Consider the following 14,734-nt stretch of genomic DNA (forward strand, 5'->3'; position numbering starts at 1 on the left):
TTCGTCCACTTGCTTTGAAATACATAATATATATAAAATCGATTTACAAAATGTATCGTTTATCGTTAATTAAGGCTACAATGAGATTGTGAATTGTGATTCGTGTGCGGTACTGCGGTGTGATTCGCAGATCTTGACAATCGCATCCGATATATATATATATATATTGTAATATTTCGAAACTGGTTAGATTGGATGTTATCTGTGCAGACGATTAAATTGTAAAGATCATAATATATCAAAGGTAACATGTATGACATAAAAGACTGCAGAAAGTTTAGTAAAAATAGTATCTTTGTAAAGTTCAGACAAATAAGAGCTAACAGCAGTGCAATGCTGATCACATATATATTTTTGGAAGTAATCCATGTGTGTGCATTAAAATGAAAGAGCATTCAAATTATTGTCATCATTATAAAATGTTCGCGCGCGCATTGGCTTACAATTAGAAGTTGTCACTAGCTCATTGCAGCTAACAAAATAAGCCAAGTGTAAGATATTTCCGATAAAGCTTTTACCGATCGATATATATCATAAAGATATCATTGATAAAGAACTTGAGTGCTATATTGGATTGGGAATAAGAAAAGGAGAATGCCATGGATTTTAGCATCAAGGCCATATATTCGACAATAGCATTTAAAAAAAAAGATTTAGGATGATCTTATTAGGACTTTGTGCATGAGAATGTGTTAGTCAAGATCAAACTAAAGTGCAAGCCTTGTAATTTTCGTGGCCTCTGTTAAAACTAAAAGTCTTTAAACGGAAACGGCTTTTATTGTATCTTATTCGATTGTGTATTTATAGCGGTCTTGTTTTTTTTCTCTTATTATTTATTATTATATTTTAATTGTTATATTGAAATTTATCAAGGCTTGCACAATGAAAGACTTTCATGTTAAAAATATTTAAAACATTTCCGTACACACATTATGTATACACATATACAGTTTTTATTTATAAATATTTTAAATAGAGATATACATGTCATATTACAATATATAATAAATATATAACTTCGCATATTTTAATTATTAAAATTTTCTCACAGTTAAATAGAATCTCTTTAGTGTCTGGTCGCGGTGAAAAATACATCTCAAATTTGTGCTTTTAATTTGAAATAAAAAAAAAAATATATATATATATATATATATACATATATATGATTGGTTGGACATTTTTAATGATAAAAAGATGTAGACGTTAATCTTTATGGATTTACGTTAGCGGTTCATCGAAGCCACTTTCTCCTCGTGCGTCAACAGCTTGCGTCATTCATACACTATTACCTCATAAACGATTTTTGAAGGCGTACTTCACTGCAGTAATATATATTTTTAAGCACTTTACAGTTGTACAAGTGTTGAAAAAAAATAAATTAAAAGTGGAGAAAATATAATATATATGTATAATCGTTTATATATATAATAAATGTGGCATAGCATTTCCAAGTATCGCGAAAAGCTTATCAATGAATTATAACGATTTCGTATACTTTATAGATTTTGCATTCAATATCTTACAATACGAAATATTTTGAAACCTTTTGACGAGAGTATAAAGAAGATATATATAGTTTACAGAATTTTACAGAGTTTCTTTCGACGTAATTCTCTAATAAAGTGGGTCAAAGACTCGACAGGCCACGCATTTTGATGACTTACAATTAGACAAAAAATTCTAACGTTGTGACACACGCGCGCACAAAAAGACTATTATACATACACGTTTCATAAGCAGGGAACTCACCTGAAATTCGAGGTAATGTTATAATTACTAACTGCATTCATTACTTACTCCCGACGTTATAGATTTCGTCAAGATTATGAAATTTAAAATTACTGCATTGATATTATATATTTATTATAGGTGAAAAATGAAAGATGATGATGGATTCAACTAATAGCTGGTACTGATAGCTGGTTCCTGTCATTCAGACCAATACCTATATAGATGTAGATATGAGCGAATAATCAAGTGTCAAAATGTTGGCAGAGTACAAATTTTCACATTATATGTATACTTGGGAGGCAATTGAAATGTTCGAAATGTTGTGCGACACACACACACACGCACGCACGCACAAGAGACCCCTCCGTTCGATTCGGCCTCCATCCTCCATCCTCCATCCTCCACTCGACTATATAAAAGCTAGCCACCGCTGATGGGTCGCTTTAGTTTTTCACTCTTGCCTGCGGCCTCGTGAGCTAAGAAAGAAATTATTCTTCTCTCGTACTCGTCGATTTTTACGTATCGAATATCGGTCCGCACGGCGCACGATGAAGGGACCTTCATATCTTTTGGTCTTATTATTGGTCTCGCTGGTGGCTTTGGTCGTCGCCGATGAAAAGTATACCAGAAAATACGATGACGTGAACGTGGACAAGATCCTCCAAAATAATCGTGTTCTCACTAATTACATTCGGTGCTTGATGGACGAAGGACCTTGCACCGCCGAAGGCCGCGAGCTGAGAAGTAAGTAGGAAAGGAGAAATTATAATGACGAGTTGAAAATTATATACAGGGATCTCCCTCTCAATGAATTTAAGCTACATCACAAGCTACAATGACGTCCTTATTTCTGTCCTTATTTTTCACTTGGAATAAAATTAGCAGTTGCTCGCATTACTTGTAATATGCATATTACCTCTTCCAATTGAAGACTACTCAGATGGACCAAACAAACGCAGTTGTAATTGTATAAGCTATAATTGCGGCAGAGAATTCGACGTGTACTCTCTCCGTTACATAATTATCGCTGGGAACTTTCTCGCGCGTATTACATTCGAGTTTGCTTTTGAATTTACATAACTGTAATGTGTAAAGTTTATGTTTACGTAAACTTTATGTTCTCTAAAGTTTACGTAAGCTTTATTAACGTTAACTTAATAATAGTGTACAATGGCGAGATCACATATACATATATTAATATAGGCGATATTAAAATTAAATCTACATCTCTCTTCCCTCGTTTATTCGACGCGTTTAATATTACAAGATCCAATATATTTTTACAAGAATATTTAAATGTAATTTAAAATATTTTACATATATATATATATATATATATATATATATATATATATATATATATAATTCGTATGATTAAAGTCAAGCACAAATAAATTTAATTGTTATATATTACCAATATTACAATTGTTCTTTTGCACTAATTATATAGCTTTTTTAATGATAATTTTATTCGAATGCTCTTGCAAAAGTATGCTCAATGCTACACAAAATATCTGTAAAACATATATCGCGTTGTGCATCTGGAAATAGTTTAAGTTCTAGCTATATGTTAATTGAGAAATCGAAATGACATGTACGTTTTTATTTATAGAGACTCTGCCGGATGCTTTGTCGAACGGTTGTGACAAATGCAACGATAAACAGAAAGTTATGGCGGAAAAAGTGATAAATCATCTTAAAGCAAAGCGATCTAGGGATTGGGATCGCCTCGTTGCCAAATACGATCCACGTGGCGAATACAAAAAACGCTATGAGAAATCGTAATTTCTTACAAGTATTTTAATGCACGTGCTACATTTTTACATGCGAAGCAGCAAGAATCATTGTAAAATATAATTCGTTGAAATATATAATAGTGTGCGAAATGCGTTCGTCATCGAGGATACAATCGATATTTGTGAACAAATACGCAATGAAGCAATCGAATGGAATTCAGTCGACATACAAATGTAAAGTTTATCAAAGGTTTCATTTTATTCGCTAAATCAGCATTTTCTGTAAACACATATACAAGTTATGCAATTTATCATTCATTGTCCATGTCATCATTTCTTCCAAATAAAACAACAAAAGATGCTACTGTTACACAAGTATTTGTTAAGAGTTTATTTGGTAACAGATGTACACATAGTTATCAATCATAAAATGCAATCGGAACAAGATATATCCAAGAAGTACCAAGAATAATCCTTTCTTCAAGCAGCAAATTTTTTTATTCAACACGTCTCTTCTTAACCAATGATCCAAGCTGAAAACACATAAGCAAAAATAGATATGTAAAACATATATATTGTGTGTATATATACCATTTTTTTTTTTTAATAAATCATTTTTATCATGCTCTGATAAACGTACAAGATCTGAAATCGCCGGTAGATTATTGGTTTGATCGGTAATGGTAGGTTCTTGCTCACGATTCTCTTTCTGAATGGTCGCCTTTTTCATGTTTCTATGTTGTGGGAAAGTAGGCATGAGTTTTGGATCGCAAGCTACAACATATTAAATTAATCAGTTTTAAATGGATTGTAACCGTAATCTACATCGAAAAGACAAATATTTAAGAAGTCTAACGTCTAGACACTAACGTAAAGGCGCTTCTTTAAAGTAGCTACTCTGTAAACATTCTTCAGCAGTTGCTCTCTTTTTTGGATCGTACATAAATAAGAAATTCAATAATCTAAGACCAGCAGCGCTCAACCAGGGGAATCTTTGTTTCAAATTATTATACGGTTGCTGTTTAAGCGTAAAATTCTGTAGCGCTGGCAACGAATTAAATTCCGGCCAAATAGCTTCGCTGGGTGTACCCAATAAATCGACAATCAATTCTAATTGTGCGATTTCCGATCTACCAGGTAACAAGGGTCTGTGTCCCAATAATTCTCCTGAGAATGAAACAAGCGGTATTATACATAATATACTATACATAAAACAAAAAATTGATGAGTGCATTAATAAACGTGTCTGCCTAGCATGGCTGTTATTTACCCAATATGCACCCAGCTGCCCACATATCAACGGACGTAGTCTGTGTCTTGGCTTGCAATAGTAATTCGGGGGCTCTGTACCATAACGTCACCACTCTAGGAGTCATCGGCTTTAACGGTAAACCAAACCACCTAGCCAGTCCGAAATCAGCGATCTTTACGCAACCCTTATCGGTCATAAGAAGATTAGAGACCTTTAAGTCTCTGTGAACGATAAAGTTGTGATGTAAATAACGTAGGCCCTTCAATACTTGCAATACTATACACTTGACTTGACTTTCTGAGAATGGGGCCTGCATGTTGTCCAGCAGGCTTGCTAAATCTTGCTCGCAATACTCCATTGCGAGAAATATGCTCTCTAAGCTTCTGCCTACCACTACTTCTCTTAGATGCACGATGTTTTCGTGTCGGCACGACAATAAAACCGATATTTCTCTGAGACCACTTACTGGCAGCCCATCTTTCTCATGTTCCATTCTCACTTTCTTCAATGCAACAACTTTGTCATTTTTTGTATCTCTGGCTCGATAGACAATACCATAGGTACCTTCTCCGATGCGATTCAATTTTTCAAACTCGGAGACAAACCTGCATTTGCCGAGCTATAAAATATAGATAAAATCTAGCGTCGTGTATGCTTAACAAAAGATCTTTATATAGATAAATTTTTATTACAACAATATATTCAAAATATTTAATTTATTACAATATCTTGTTCCGGTATTTCCATAGCTTTGCCAGTTAAAAAGGACGTTAATACTCCTTTCCTTGTGATCGGAGCCGAGGGGTCAGGCCCCGAATCGGACACTGCTTTCTTATCGCTATCATTACGCTCCACGGACTTCTTTTCTAAACTTTCGTCTGAAAAGGAAACAAACGCAAATTGCTCGAAACTTTTTGTTGTTGTTGTTATCATTATCTCTCATTGTCAGTAGTGTAAACGTTAATCAATATATTTTATTCATATTTACCTTTTGTCATTTCGGCCACTAAATTGCACACATACACAAAAAAAAGGATCGATCGTTTAATCTTCGAAGATTGAAAAAACAATAAGGATCGAATGAAAACTACGATATCTGCGGCAATGCCGGTAATATAACATGGACATAATATGGAGGCGTATATAACCACAAACGTAAAAGATATAAGACATAAGACTCATTTTGATTAAAATGCTGTAGCATAGACGTAACAAGTATATAGACTGTGCATTCCGACTTCCGACCATGGTATAAAGAAAAGAGGTATGCATCATTCTATTAGCCAATCAGCGATCTGGAACAGGTAGCCTTCATTTTGCTTTCTCAGCCAATGAGAATAGACCGCGTTTTTAAAAGATCGGTAAATTAATAAGTTTGAGATTATGGCTGTGTTCCAAAATTGACTGCCAGTGCTAAAAATTTATAGTGCACGTAACGGAAATTATAGATTTTCAGCGCTGGCAGTAATTTTGGAGAACATAGTTTTATACTTAATAATTTTATAAATTGTTGCTTCTCTATTATATCGTATAAATTTTCATTGTCGTGTTTATTTCCTTCAATAATATTTGCATATCTCGATGCTCATCTCGATGAGCCTTTTCAAAACTGCACAAAGATATTATATCATCCGATTTGATTTTTCTTCTATAATGTAGATACGCGAGCAAATCTCCACCTTCCATGTACTCTAAAAGTATGCATATAGGATTATTTTGTTAAGTGCAGCAACCTATAAGGCCCACTAAATGTGTATGAGGACCAGCTGCTTTCGTTATTTTGATTTCTTCCAATAATTGATGCCTGGCTTCAGGTTCGTTGCAACCTTTCTGTGCAATCAGTGGTGCGAGCGGTGCGCACTGCGCGATGCGACGCGACGTGCGACGTCATAAATCCGCTCCGAGCTCCGACGGGAAAGAGACAAACATATTCAGCTGACACGCGTGACCACGCGTGACGCTAAGGATCTGATAACGAAATAATGATGTTGATAACGCTAGTAATACTGATGTGAGTGTACAATTCAGAATGCAGCTATAATAACAAAAGTATCTCTATGAAAAATGGTTGCAATTTGTTGTGTATGCGGAATCGAAAAGGGAACTTGGCGAGATTTCGATTTGACGTTTCATAGGTAAAATCATATGCACGATTTTAAACATGTTATAGATGTACGACGAAAGCGTAAAATTTAGTAATTACTGGTAAATGCATACAATTGTGACTTAAGCGAAAGTAAAGAATAAAAGTCAATTAACATGTACTATTTATAATGAAACGTTTAAGGCTAAGTGTCATACTTTGGCAAAAACATGAAACAATTGATATAAATTACATATTTCATTATTAATCGTTTATTACGTGGATAAAAATGCACTAGATACCTTTTTTATTTAATTGAAACAGAGAGAGAGAGAGAAAGAAGAATGAAAGTATATAAATTGTGATATAATCTTTGATACTTGAAATAAATACTCATCACACAAACGAAAGAAATAATATTTGTTAAAAAACTAGTATGTTTATGTTGTGTTTAATTAATGATTTGCCGCGTTCATTGCAATATGGTAAACTAAAGTTAATGCTTTTCACGTTTTTTACGATGAAAATTTGGTATTTGAGGTTATATTGTGTTTGTGTATACTGTTGCTAAATTAATTAACGTGCACAAAACGAAAAGTATATTGACTAAATTGAGTCAATAGTCAAATTAATAAATATGTTACCAAGTTGAAAAAGTCGTACGTTCCATTTTAACTGCAATGAGATCCTTCTAAAAGATGAGATGGATAATTTTATATAAATTTCTAATTTATGAAAACGCGAATATAATATGGAATAATACAGAGTAGATATATGATATGATAAAGGAAAGGAAAAAATGTAAATTTTTATTACATCAAACTTTTCAGTTTTCCAAAAAATGAAGATTCAAGATTAAAATGGTATGAAGCCATAGGAAAAAAGGTATACCGTAATGCCTGCGTATGTAGCAAGCATTTCAAAACGGAGGATTATAGAAACCATGAAGATCCCAATTTAATACGAAGATTATTAAAACCTTCCGCAGTTCCCGATAATAACTTGTGCAGAGACGTGGAATCTGTTGAAACGTCTTCAAGGTTTAACCCTGTAAATGTTTCAGTCGGAAACAACAATGATGAGAGGTATGAGATTTTCCATTTGCTATATGCCATTAAGTATATGTGTATAATGATTGAATCAAATAATAATGTTGCGTACGTAATCAAGTATTGAATTAAGTGGTCACTTTCAGCGTTGACGTTGTTAATCGCGTCAGTTCAGAATATCAAAGTAGTATTGTTAAAAATGAAACGAGTGACGACAGCGTGCAAGCTAATGAATCAAATACATCGATAAAAATCAACAATCCAAAAACTAAGAGACGTCTCGATGATAAAGCAATATCGTACTCTACTGCTAATCAACAAATAAAGAAAAGGTAGTAGATATTTTCTTTTTACTTTTATTTAGTAACGCGTCCGTCGATTCCATGTTTTATTTTAAAATTCTAAAAACTATATGAATATACATATTTATGTACTATTATATCATATATTATTTTGTCATTCTTTTCAGGAAAACTGAAGATTGTCATACTCATACTTTACAATCAATAGAAAAGCAAGGAAAAGTTGTCTCAGGAGTCGTAAGAAAAGAAGATTTCAAAAATGTAAATGCATGGTTAAGATTTCAAAAATATATTAATGAGATGAGAAAACAATACAAATTTTTATTACATAAGAATCGGAGGCTTTATCTTAAATTAAACAATTTTAAAGACATGTTGGACACTTTAAGAACCAAGTAATTATTTGATCTGTCTCTAAATATATTTTAAAAGTAAATTAAAAAGTAGTTGATTTTTGCGATCTAAAACGTTTCACTTTGTTCGGCCTCGGCCGTTTCGGGTTGGAGACAAGTTGGAGACATTTTTATTTGGGTCTAGGAGAAAGAAAAATTATAAAAGACAAATGGGAATCGGTAAAAGATGCGACACGCGAATACGCTTGTGTATGTCGAATATTATATATCTTGTATCCCGGTATATATATGAGACTAAATGGAGACCAAAAAGGATTTCTCAGTGCATTACATATTCCTTTATTCTCACGTTTCGAATCTCCAATCACGCGCTTATCAACGCGAGGCACGGAGACCCCGACGAGGTATAGATTTTATAGACAGAGGGTTAAACGTTAAACCTGGGACTATGAAACGTCTGTTCTCATATGATGCGCGGGTCATCTCATCGTCTCTTGAAACATATTATCCTTAAAACAAGTAGAAATATAAGTACATCTTATAACTAAAACGTATAAACATTTTAACCGCTTTTCAGCCGGTATAATATAATATAAAAATTTGCTTAATATATTTTTCATTTTCTTCACGTCAATGGAAAATCATTATTCAATTTAAAATAGTGATCAAACTTTAAATTGTCATTTACTTGAAAAAAAAATTTTTTTCTACCACATCCGGCATGTTCTTTTTTCACAAAAGTTGTAACAGCATTCCTTCAGTGCCTAAGAATTATAAGTATCAAACTATGAAATATCTAATAATAATAAATACATGCATATGTAAAGATATATTTAGATTCCTTTTATTTTAAATCCAGAATCCAATTAACGTGTTTCTTGCGTTTCATCAAATGAGAAATACGAGCTGCATAAAGATAAATATCGAACCAAGTAATACCGGACGGAATCGACTGAATACCACTGAATACCGCTCCAGGGGAATGGGGGTACGTGCATGCATGCATACATACACCTGTGACCAGTGTGACCGTGACACAAGACAGAAAGCACCCCTTATATTGTTTATAATGTTTATATCATGGTAGTCATCAGGTAGTATACATATAGAATAAAAGTCTGCGATAATAATGATTTTTCTTAGAATGCACGTGGCGCAACAGGTAGATAATAAAATTAAACGCCCAAACAGCCATCAACAGATTATGATGATATAGCGAATACACACACACACGAGTGATGAATAACGAGATAAAAATGATAAAGATAAAGCGATAAGCGATTATCTCGAACAGTCTGGATTTATGAATACCTAGACGCGGCACGCGCGTTTGAAAAGCGGCCCGTAGGCCCATAGCAACTAGCAACACGGGCACACCACACCACACGTACACGGCACACGCGGGTGACGCGGGCACACACGGGCATGGGCGTCACAGGCCACAGGCCACAGGCAGCTGGCAGTCACAAGGCACAGGCACGCGTTTATGATAACGAGCGAGCTTATCTTATCTTTCCTTGAGCCATCAGAGCCATTGGCCATTGCGAGATTTGCGAGAAATTATCTCGCAGCGAGATAAGACGATAAGAGCCAGTTCAGCCAAAGCTCCGTGCTCCGTGTCCCGTCTTCCGTCTTTCTTCTGCGACCTTCCTCGCTCGTATCTGCTTCATTTGGTTTGGTAAGCGCAAAGCAAAGCGAAGCGAACGCCCCGAAACTTGATTCTGTTTTTTCGTTCTCACGTAAATCTGCGACTCGTCATTCGCCATTCCCGTTCAAGAATTAAGCGTTCATTCAAAATAAATCCGAGTCGAGCTGCTGCTGCTGATTTATATATACATACCTAATACCTATTTACTCTATCCTACTTTGCTACTGTCATCTACTGTCATCGACGCTTGACGTTTTTTAACGGCCCGTGGCCCCGTGGCTTTTCGCCTTCGGTCCGGCGTAGTGCCGAGACTGCCGAGTGCCGGTAGTTAGTGCCGAGTGGCGAGTGGCGAGTGCATAGATCACGTAGATGTTGATGTTGAGGTTGAGTAACATGTCCAAGTCGCGAGTTTCGATTGTTTCGAATGCATTCAGGTCCAGGTTAATCGCGAATCGTGCAAGTGGAACTCGCGGTCGCGGAAGCGAAAGATCGCATCATTCGTACCTCACCCTCACGACTCTCACGTGTACCGCGAGGATCGCTCGCAGAACGGAAGCTCTTCGGGATTCGACCGGCAAACCGGGCAACCTGTACTCGCGGTGCGTTATGCAAGTGACAAAGTGAACAAGTGATATATTTATCAAAGTTATCCGAGATGCAGATATCGAGTAATGGTCTCGCGCTCGCATCGTTCTTGATCGTTCCATCAACATCGAAACTCGCTCGATTTTGTCCAATATACATTATACATTATTGTCGATATACAAAAGAGAGAAAGCTCTGTGTCACCTTTCGTGTTGTTCTGTTGCGTTCAAGTTTAATCTCAGCTGTCATCAAGTTATGCCGACCGAATGTGGCAGTGAAAGTGTTTGAGACACTTTTTTCATTTATGGAATCAGCGCGCGGTAGCCTTAACTTCTGTAACTTCTTCTAACGACCGCAGTATCATTATCGTTACAGCTTTTTTACCGTATAGCGTAATATATCTGTGTAACCGGCAACGACAGCCGTGTCACCAACGAAGAAGGATGTTTTAATTTTAAGCTGTTACGCAGATGATTTCGAGCGTAAAAAATATTTATGTATTTTGTATTTATGTATTTCAGTACACAGCGGCTGTATTCCACAATGAGCGTAGATACCACTTTGTATACATTACCGAACACGCAACCTGTCGTCGGGCTAGAATGCGACACTGCGTTCAAATCTTTGACGCAGAAGGAAAAGTTGTACGCTCATTACTTGAGCCAAGCCGCATGGAATGGAGGATTGATAGTATTGATACAGACATCGCCGGAATCTCCACTAATATTCGCCATGTTACATAAAATTTATCTCGCGGAACCTATCGACGAATTGAAAGATGCCGCAGGGCGTGCCGGTATCACCGACGATGACTTTACGGTAAGAGGACGTTTCTCCTTCGCAAACGTTCTTCTTTTTCTTTTAAATCTTTTTTCTTTCTTTGCTTGTTAAGAAGATTGTGTAGTGAGCATTCAATATAATGACTATGTGTAAGTATAATATATTATATATATATATATTCTGTTTTCCAGGCCTTCTTGGTTTACAGCTGTGGGATATTTGCAAATGCAGGAAACTATAAGGCCATGGGTGATACTAAAATTATCCCGAATTTTCCACAACGTGCGTTTGAGACGATAGTGAAAGCGTCCAAGGCTTATAGGAATAATCCTAAAGAGATACAAGATATATGGGACAACATTTCGAATGCCTTGTATTCCTTAGACGGCAAATTGAAATCATTGGGATTAGGTGACAAAGGTGTGACAACTTATTTCTCTGCAAATTGTACCGAAGAAGATGCGGACAGAGTGAACGCGTTCATGCAACATAAAGGATTGGAATCCTGTAACGCAAGGTGCTTCAAGACAGTAGGGCGCCGCGACAGAGATCCCGCGAGTAACGGTAACGTCGCCGTGTACGAGATCAAATTGGCGTCGGTGGAGACGTCGGACGATCCTAAGATAACCCTGCCCGAGGAAACGTACGGAAATGCCAAATTTAAAATTACGAGAGGAGACTACAGCAAACTCATGGTGCCTGTTGTGGAAAACCTTGAGAGAGCTAAAGAGTATGCGTCCAATCAGATTGAAAAAGATATGCTGGATAAGTACATCGATCATTTTAGAACGGGATCTTTAGATGATCATAAGAACGGTTCTCGTCTTTGGATAAAGGATAAAGGACCGTCTATCGAGACCTACATCGGCTTCATAGAGACGTATCGAGACCCCGCGGGTCAGCGAGGAGAATTTGAGGGTTTTGTGGCGATGGTCAACAGACAGATGTCCGAGAAATTCGCTACACTGGTCAACAAAGCCGAGGAATTTATCCCTAAGCTCCCGTGGGACAAAGATTTCGAGAAGGACACATTCTTGAGGCCGGACTTTACCTCTTTAGACGTTCTAACGTTCGCGGGTTCCAGTATTCCATCGGGAATCAATATTCCCAATTACGACGAGATCAGGCAGTCCGAGGGCTTTAAAAATGTATCGTTAGGGAACGTTATACCCGCGCATATGAAGGATACTCACGCGATTCCGTTTCTATCGGACGTCGATCAGGACCTGATGCAAAAGTATAGAATAGCTAGCTTTGAAGTGCAAGTTGGTCTGCACGAGCTTCTTGGTCACGGTACCGGTAAATTATTCAAGCAGACGGGGCCGGATACCTACAACTTCGACCGCGGCCACGTGAAAAATCCTCTTACCGGTAATAAAATAGACAAATTCTTTCTGAAGGGAGAGACCTACGATTCTAAATTCGGTTCTCTGGGATCCACGTACGAGGAGTGCAGGGCAGAAGCGGTCGGTCTTTACTTGAGCTTGGAGAAAGAGGTACTGAGCATATTCGGTCACGAGGGACAAGTAGCGGAGGATATAATCTACGTCAACTGGTTGTCTCTGTTGTGGAACGGTCTCGCCAAGGCTCTCGAGATGTATCAGCCATCTACGCAAACGTGGTCCCAAGCTCACAGTCAAGCGCGTTACGTTTTGCTTCGAGTATGCTTGGAGGCGGGTCAGAACTTGGTCAATGTTGTTGAGACTGAGGAAGGGAAAAACCTCCGTATGACTGTCGATCGAAGCAAAATCTTCACGGTCGGCAAAAAGGCCGTTGGTGATTTTCTCCTGAAGCTGCAAGTTTACAAGAGTATGGGAGATGTTGAGTCGGCTAAAGAAATGTACGGCAAGTACAGCCAAGTGCCGGAAAGCGGACCGCATCCATGGGCTCGTTGGAGAGACGTAATTCTCTCTCGCAAGGAACCAAGGAAGATTTTCGTTCAATCAAATACATTTGTCGATGGTTTGTATCAAATCAATACCATCTTTCCTTATTGCTTTTCTTACTTTTTATACATCCTTACGACGTTTTTTAGACATTTGTATTGTCCGGGTGTACATAGTATACATAGTACATTATACATGCTCGCGTGGTATTTCCGTAAATCTATAATACGTGTTTCTGTTTCTTTCAGGTTTCGATCCTAATAACGTGATACTAAAGAATTATGAGTCGTCGTTCACCGGGCTTATTCAATCGTGGATCGAGAGATTTCCAAGTTCAGACATATCTCAAACGTTGATAGAACTCTGGAACAAAGACAAACGTCATTTTGCGTCGGCAGATAATTAATCCGAGTATTTGCCTGTCCTGTCCGACGGTTAAATCGTTAAAACGTCCGTGTAACTATCTCGTCTGTCCGGTTATTTATTAGAACGGCCGATGTGTGTTACACGTACGAAAATATTATTTTCTTACGTTTTATTCCTTACAGTTTACACAAAGTAGGAACACGTGCCTGCTTTCAAGGTTGAATGTGTACATACATATGGAGTGTGACAGTTTAACTTTTTTAAAGTTGTATCGTTGTATGGCTGCAGCGAGTGTATCGTATCGTATCGTGATCCATATACCGATCTAGCGTGACATTCGTCGTCGCTAACGTAGTCTATCCTGTCCAAAGTTTGCATACGGATAGCTAATTTGCTGTTAAATGCCTTTTTTTAACCACTTTATCAGCTAGTGGAGTATCGTAGACGCCTTCGACCCGTCCTTTGGATTATATAACGTAAGAGCTAAACGTCTGAGACGAGAGTACGAGAAGATGCATTTAAAGTTGGGATTTATTTCGAGCTCTTGCATGAGATATAAAGATTACTGTATGTTATATAAAAGTATACAACTACATAATAAATACAAGTTGGAGGTATTCGTAACTGTATTGTTATTATTATTATTATTTTGAATAATATATGTGGTGATCCGTAATCAGCGCATGAAATACAATATTCATTTATTTTGCATCGGGTGAATTGAACGTAAAAGTACTTATTGCTTACGTTTCTTCGTGAGCGCTCATTATGATTGGTTCTTACACTTAGATCCGGAGAAGAACCAAAGGTAAGAACCAATCATATTAAAGAATCACTGACCGCTCACTCAACAGTTGTGTTTCCTGAATGCGGCCATTGCGTCTCGCGTGCGCATGCGAGAGTCGGGGTCTCTTTGATTGATGCAACCAATGCCGTGTCTGTGTTCTATTATGCTACTACATG

The 14,734-nt window shown here is 37.0% G+C and overlaps 3 protein-coding genes and 2 long non-coding RNA genes across 8 annotated transcripts; 3 read left to right on the forward strand and 2 right to left on the reverse strand.

Moving 5' to 3' along the window:
- Positions 1 to 1,488: 1,488 nt before the first annotated feature.
- On the forward strand, positions 1,489 to 3,843 carry LOC139821758 (ejaculatory bulb-specific protein 3-like). Its single transcript, XM_071793060.1, has 3 exons — positions 1,489 to 1,761; positions 1,870 to 2,475; positions 3,344 to 3,843. The coding sequence occupies exons 2-3, from the start codon at positions 2,280 to 2,282 to the stop codon at positions 3,514 to 3,516; spliced, it is 369 nt and encodes a 122-aa protein (XP_071649161.1). The 5' UTR covers positions 1,489 to 1,761; positions 1,870 to 2,279; the 3' UTR covers positions 3,517 to 3,843.
- On the reverse strand, positions 3,835 to 5,870 carry Cdc10 (cyclin-dependent kinase 10). Its single transcript, XM_071793058.1, has 6 exons — positions 5,708 to 5,870; positions 5,443 to 5,597; positions 4,738 to 5,338; positions 4,338 to 4,634; positions 4,108 to 4,241; positions 3,835 to 4,000 (listed from the first exon to the last, which is right to left on the reverse strand). Exons 1-6 carry the CDS (start codon positions 5,715 to 5,717, stop codon positions 3,965 to 3,967), a joined length of 1,233 nt encoding a protein of 410 aa, XP_071649159.1. The 5' UTR covers positions 5,718 to 5,870; the 3' UTR covers positions 3,835 to 3,964.
- Positions 5,871 to 5,968: 98 nt separating this feature from the next.
- LOC139821760 (uncharacterized) lies at positions 5,969 to 9,336 on the forward strand. Its single transcript, XR_011734325.1, has 5 exons — positions 5,969 to 5,983; positions 6,534 to 6,854; positions 7,633 to 7,887; positions 7,998 to 8,183; positions 8,321 to 9,336. It is a non-coding gene; the product is annotated as an uncharacterized lncRNA (long non-coding RNA).
- Positions 9,337 to 9,912: 576 nt separating this feature from the next.
- Dppiii (dipeptidyl peptidase 3) lies at positions 9,913 to 14,388 on the forward strand. Of its 4 annotated transcripts, none has more exons than XM_071793046.1 (4): positions 9,913 to 10,184; positions 11,261 to 11,558; positions 11,711 to 13,481; positions 13,654 to 14,388. In XM_071793046.1, exons 2-4 carry the CDS (start codon positions 11,283 to 11,285, stop codon positions 13,809 to 13,811), a joined length of 2,205 nt encoding a protein of 734 aa, XP_071649147.1. In that variant the 5' UTR covers positions 9,913 to 10,184; positions 11,261 to 11,282; the 3' UTR covers positions 13,812 to 14,388. The 4 variants fall into 4 exon arrangements, with proteins under 4 accessions (XP_071649147.1, XP_071649146.1, XP_071649144.1 ...); XM_071793045.1 differs by lacking the exon at positions 9,913 to 10,184 and adding an exon at positions 10,248 to 10,537; XM_071793043.1 differs by lacking the exon at positions 9,913 to 10,184 and adding an exon at positions 10,544 to 10,762.
- On the reverse strand, positions 13,468 to 14,078 carry LOC139821761 (uncharacterized). The gene is made up of 2 exons (XR_011734326.1): positions 13,938 to 14,078; positions 13,468 to 13,768 (listed from the first exon to the last, which is right to left on the reverse strand). It is a non-coding gene; the product is annotated as an uncharacterized lncRNA (long non-coding RNA).
- Positions 14,389 to 14,734: the final 346 nt, after the last annotated feature.

The sequence above is a fragment of the Temnothorax longispinosus genome, chromosome 11 (genome assembly GCF_030848805.1).
Source record: "Temnothorax longispinosus isolate EJ_2023e chromosome 11, Tlon_JGU_v1, whole genome shotgun sequence".
Classification (NCBI taxonomy): domain Eukaryota; kingdom Metazoa; phylum Arthropoda; class Insecta; order Hymenoptera; family Formicidae; genus Temnothorax; species Temnothorax longispinosus.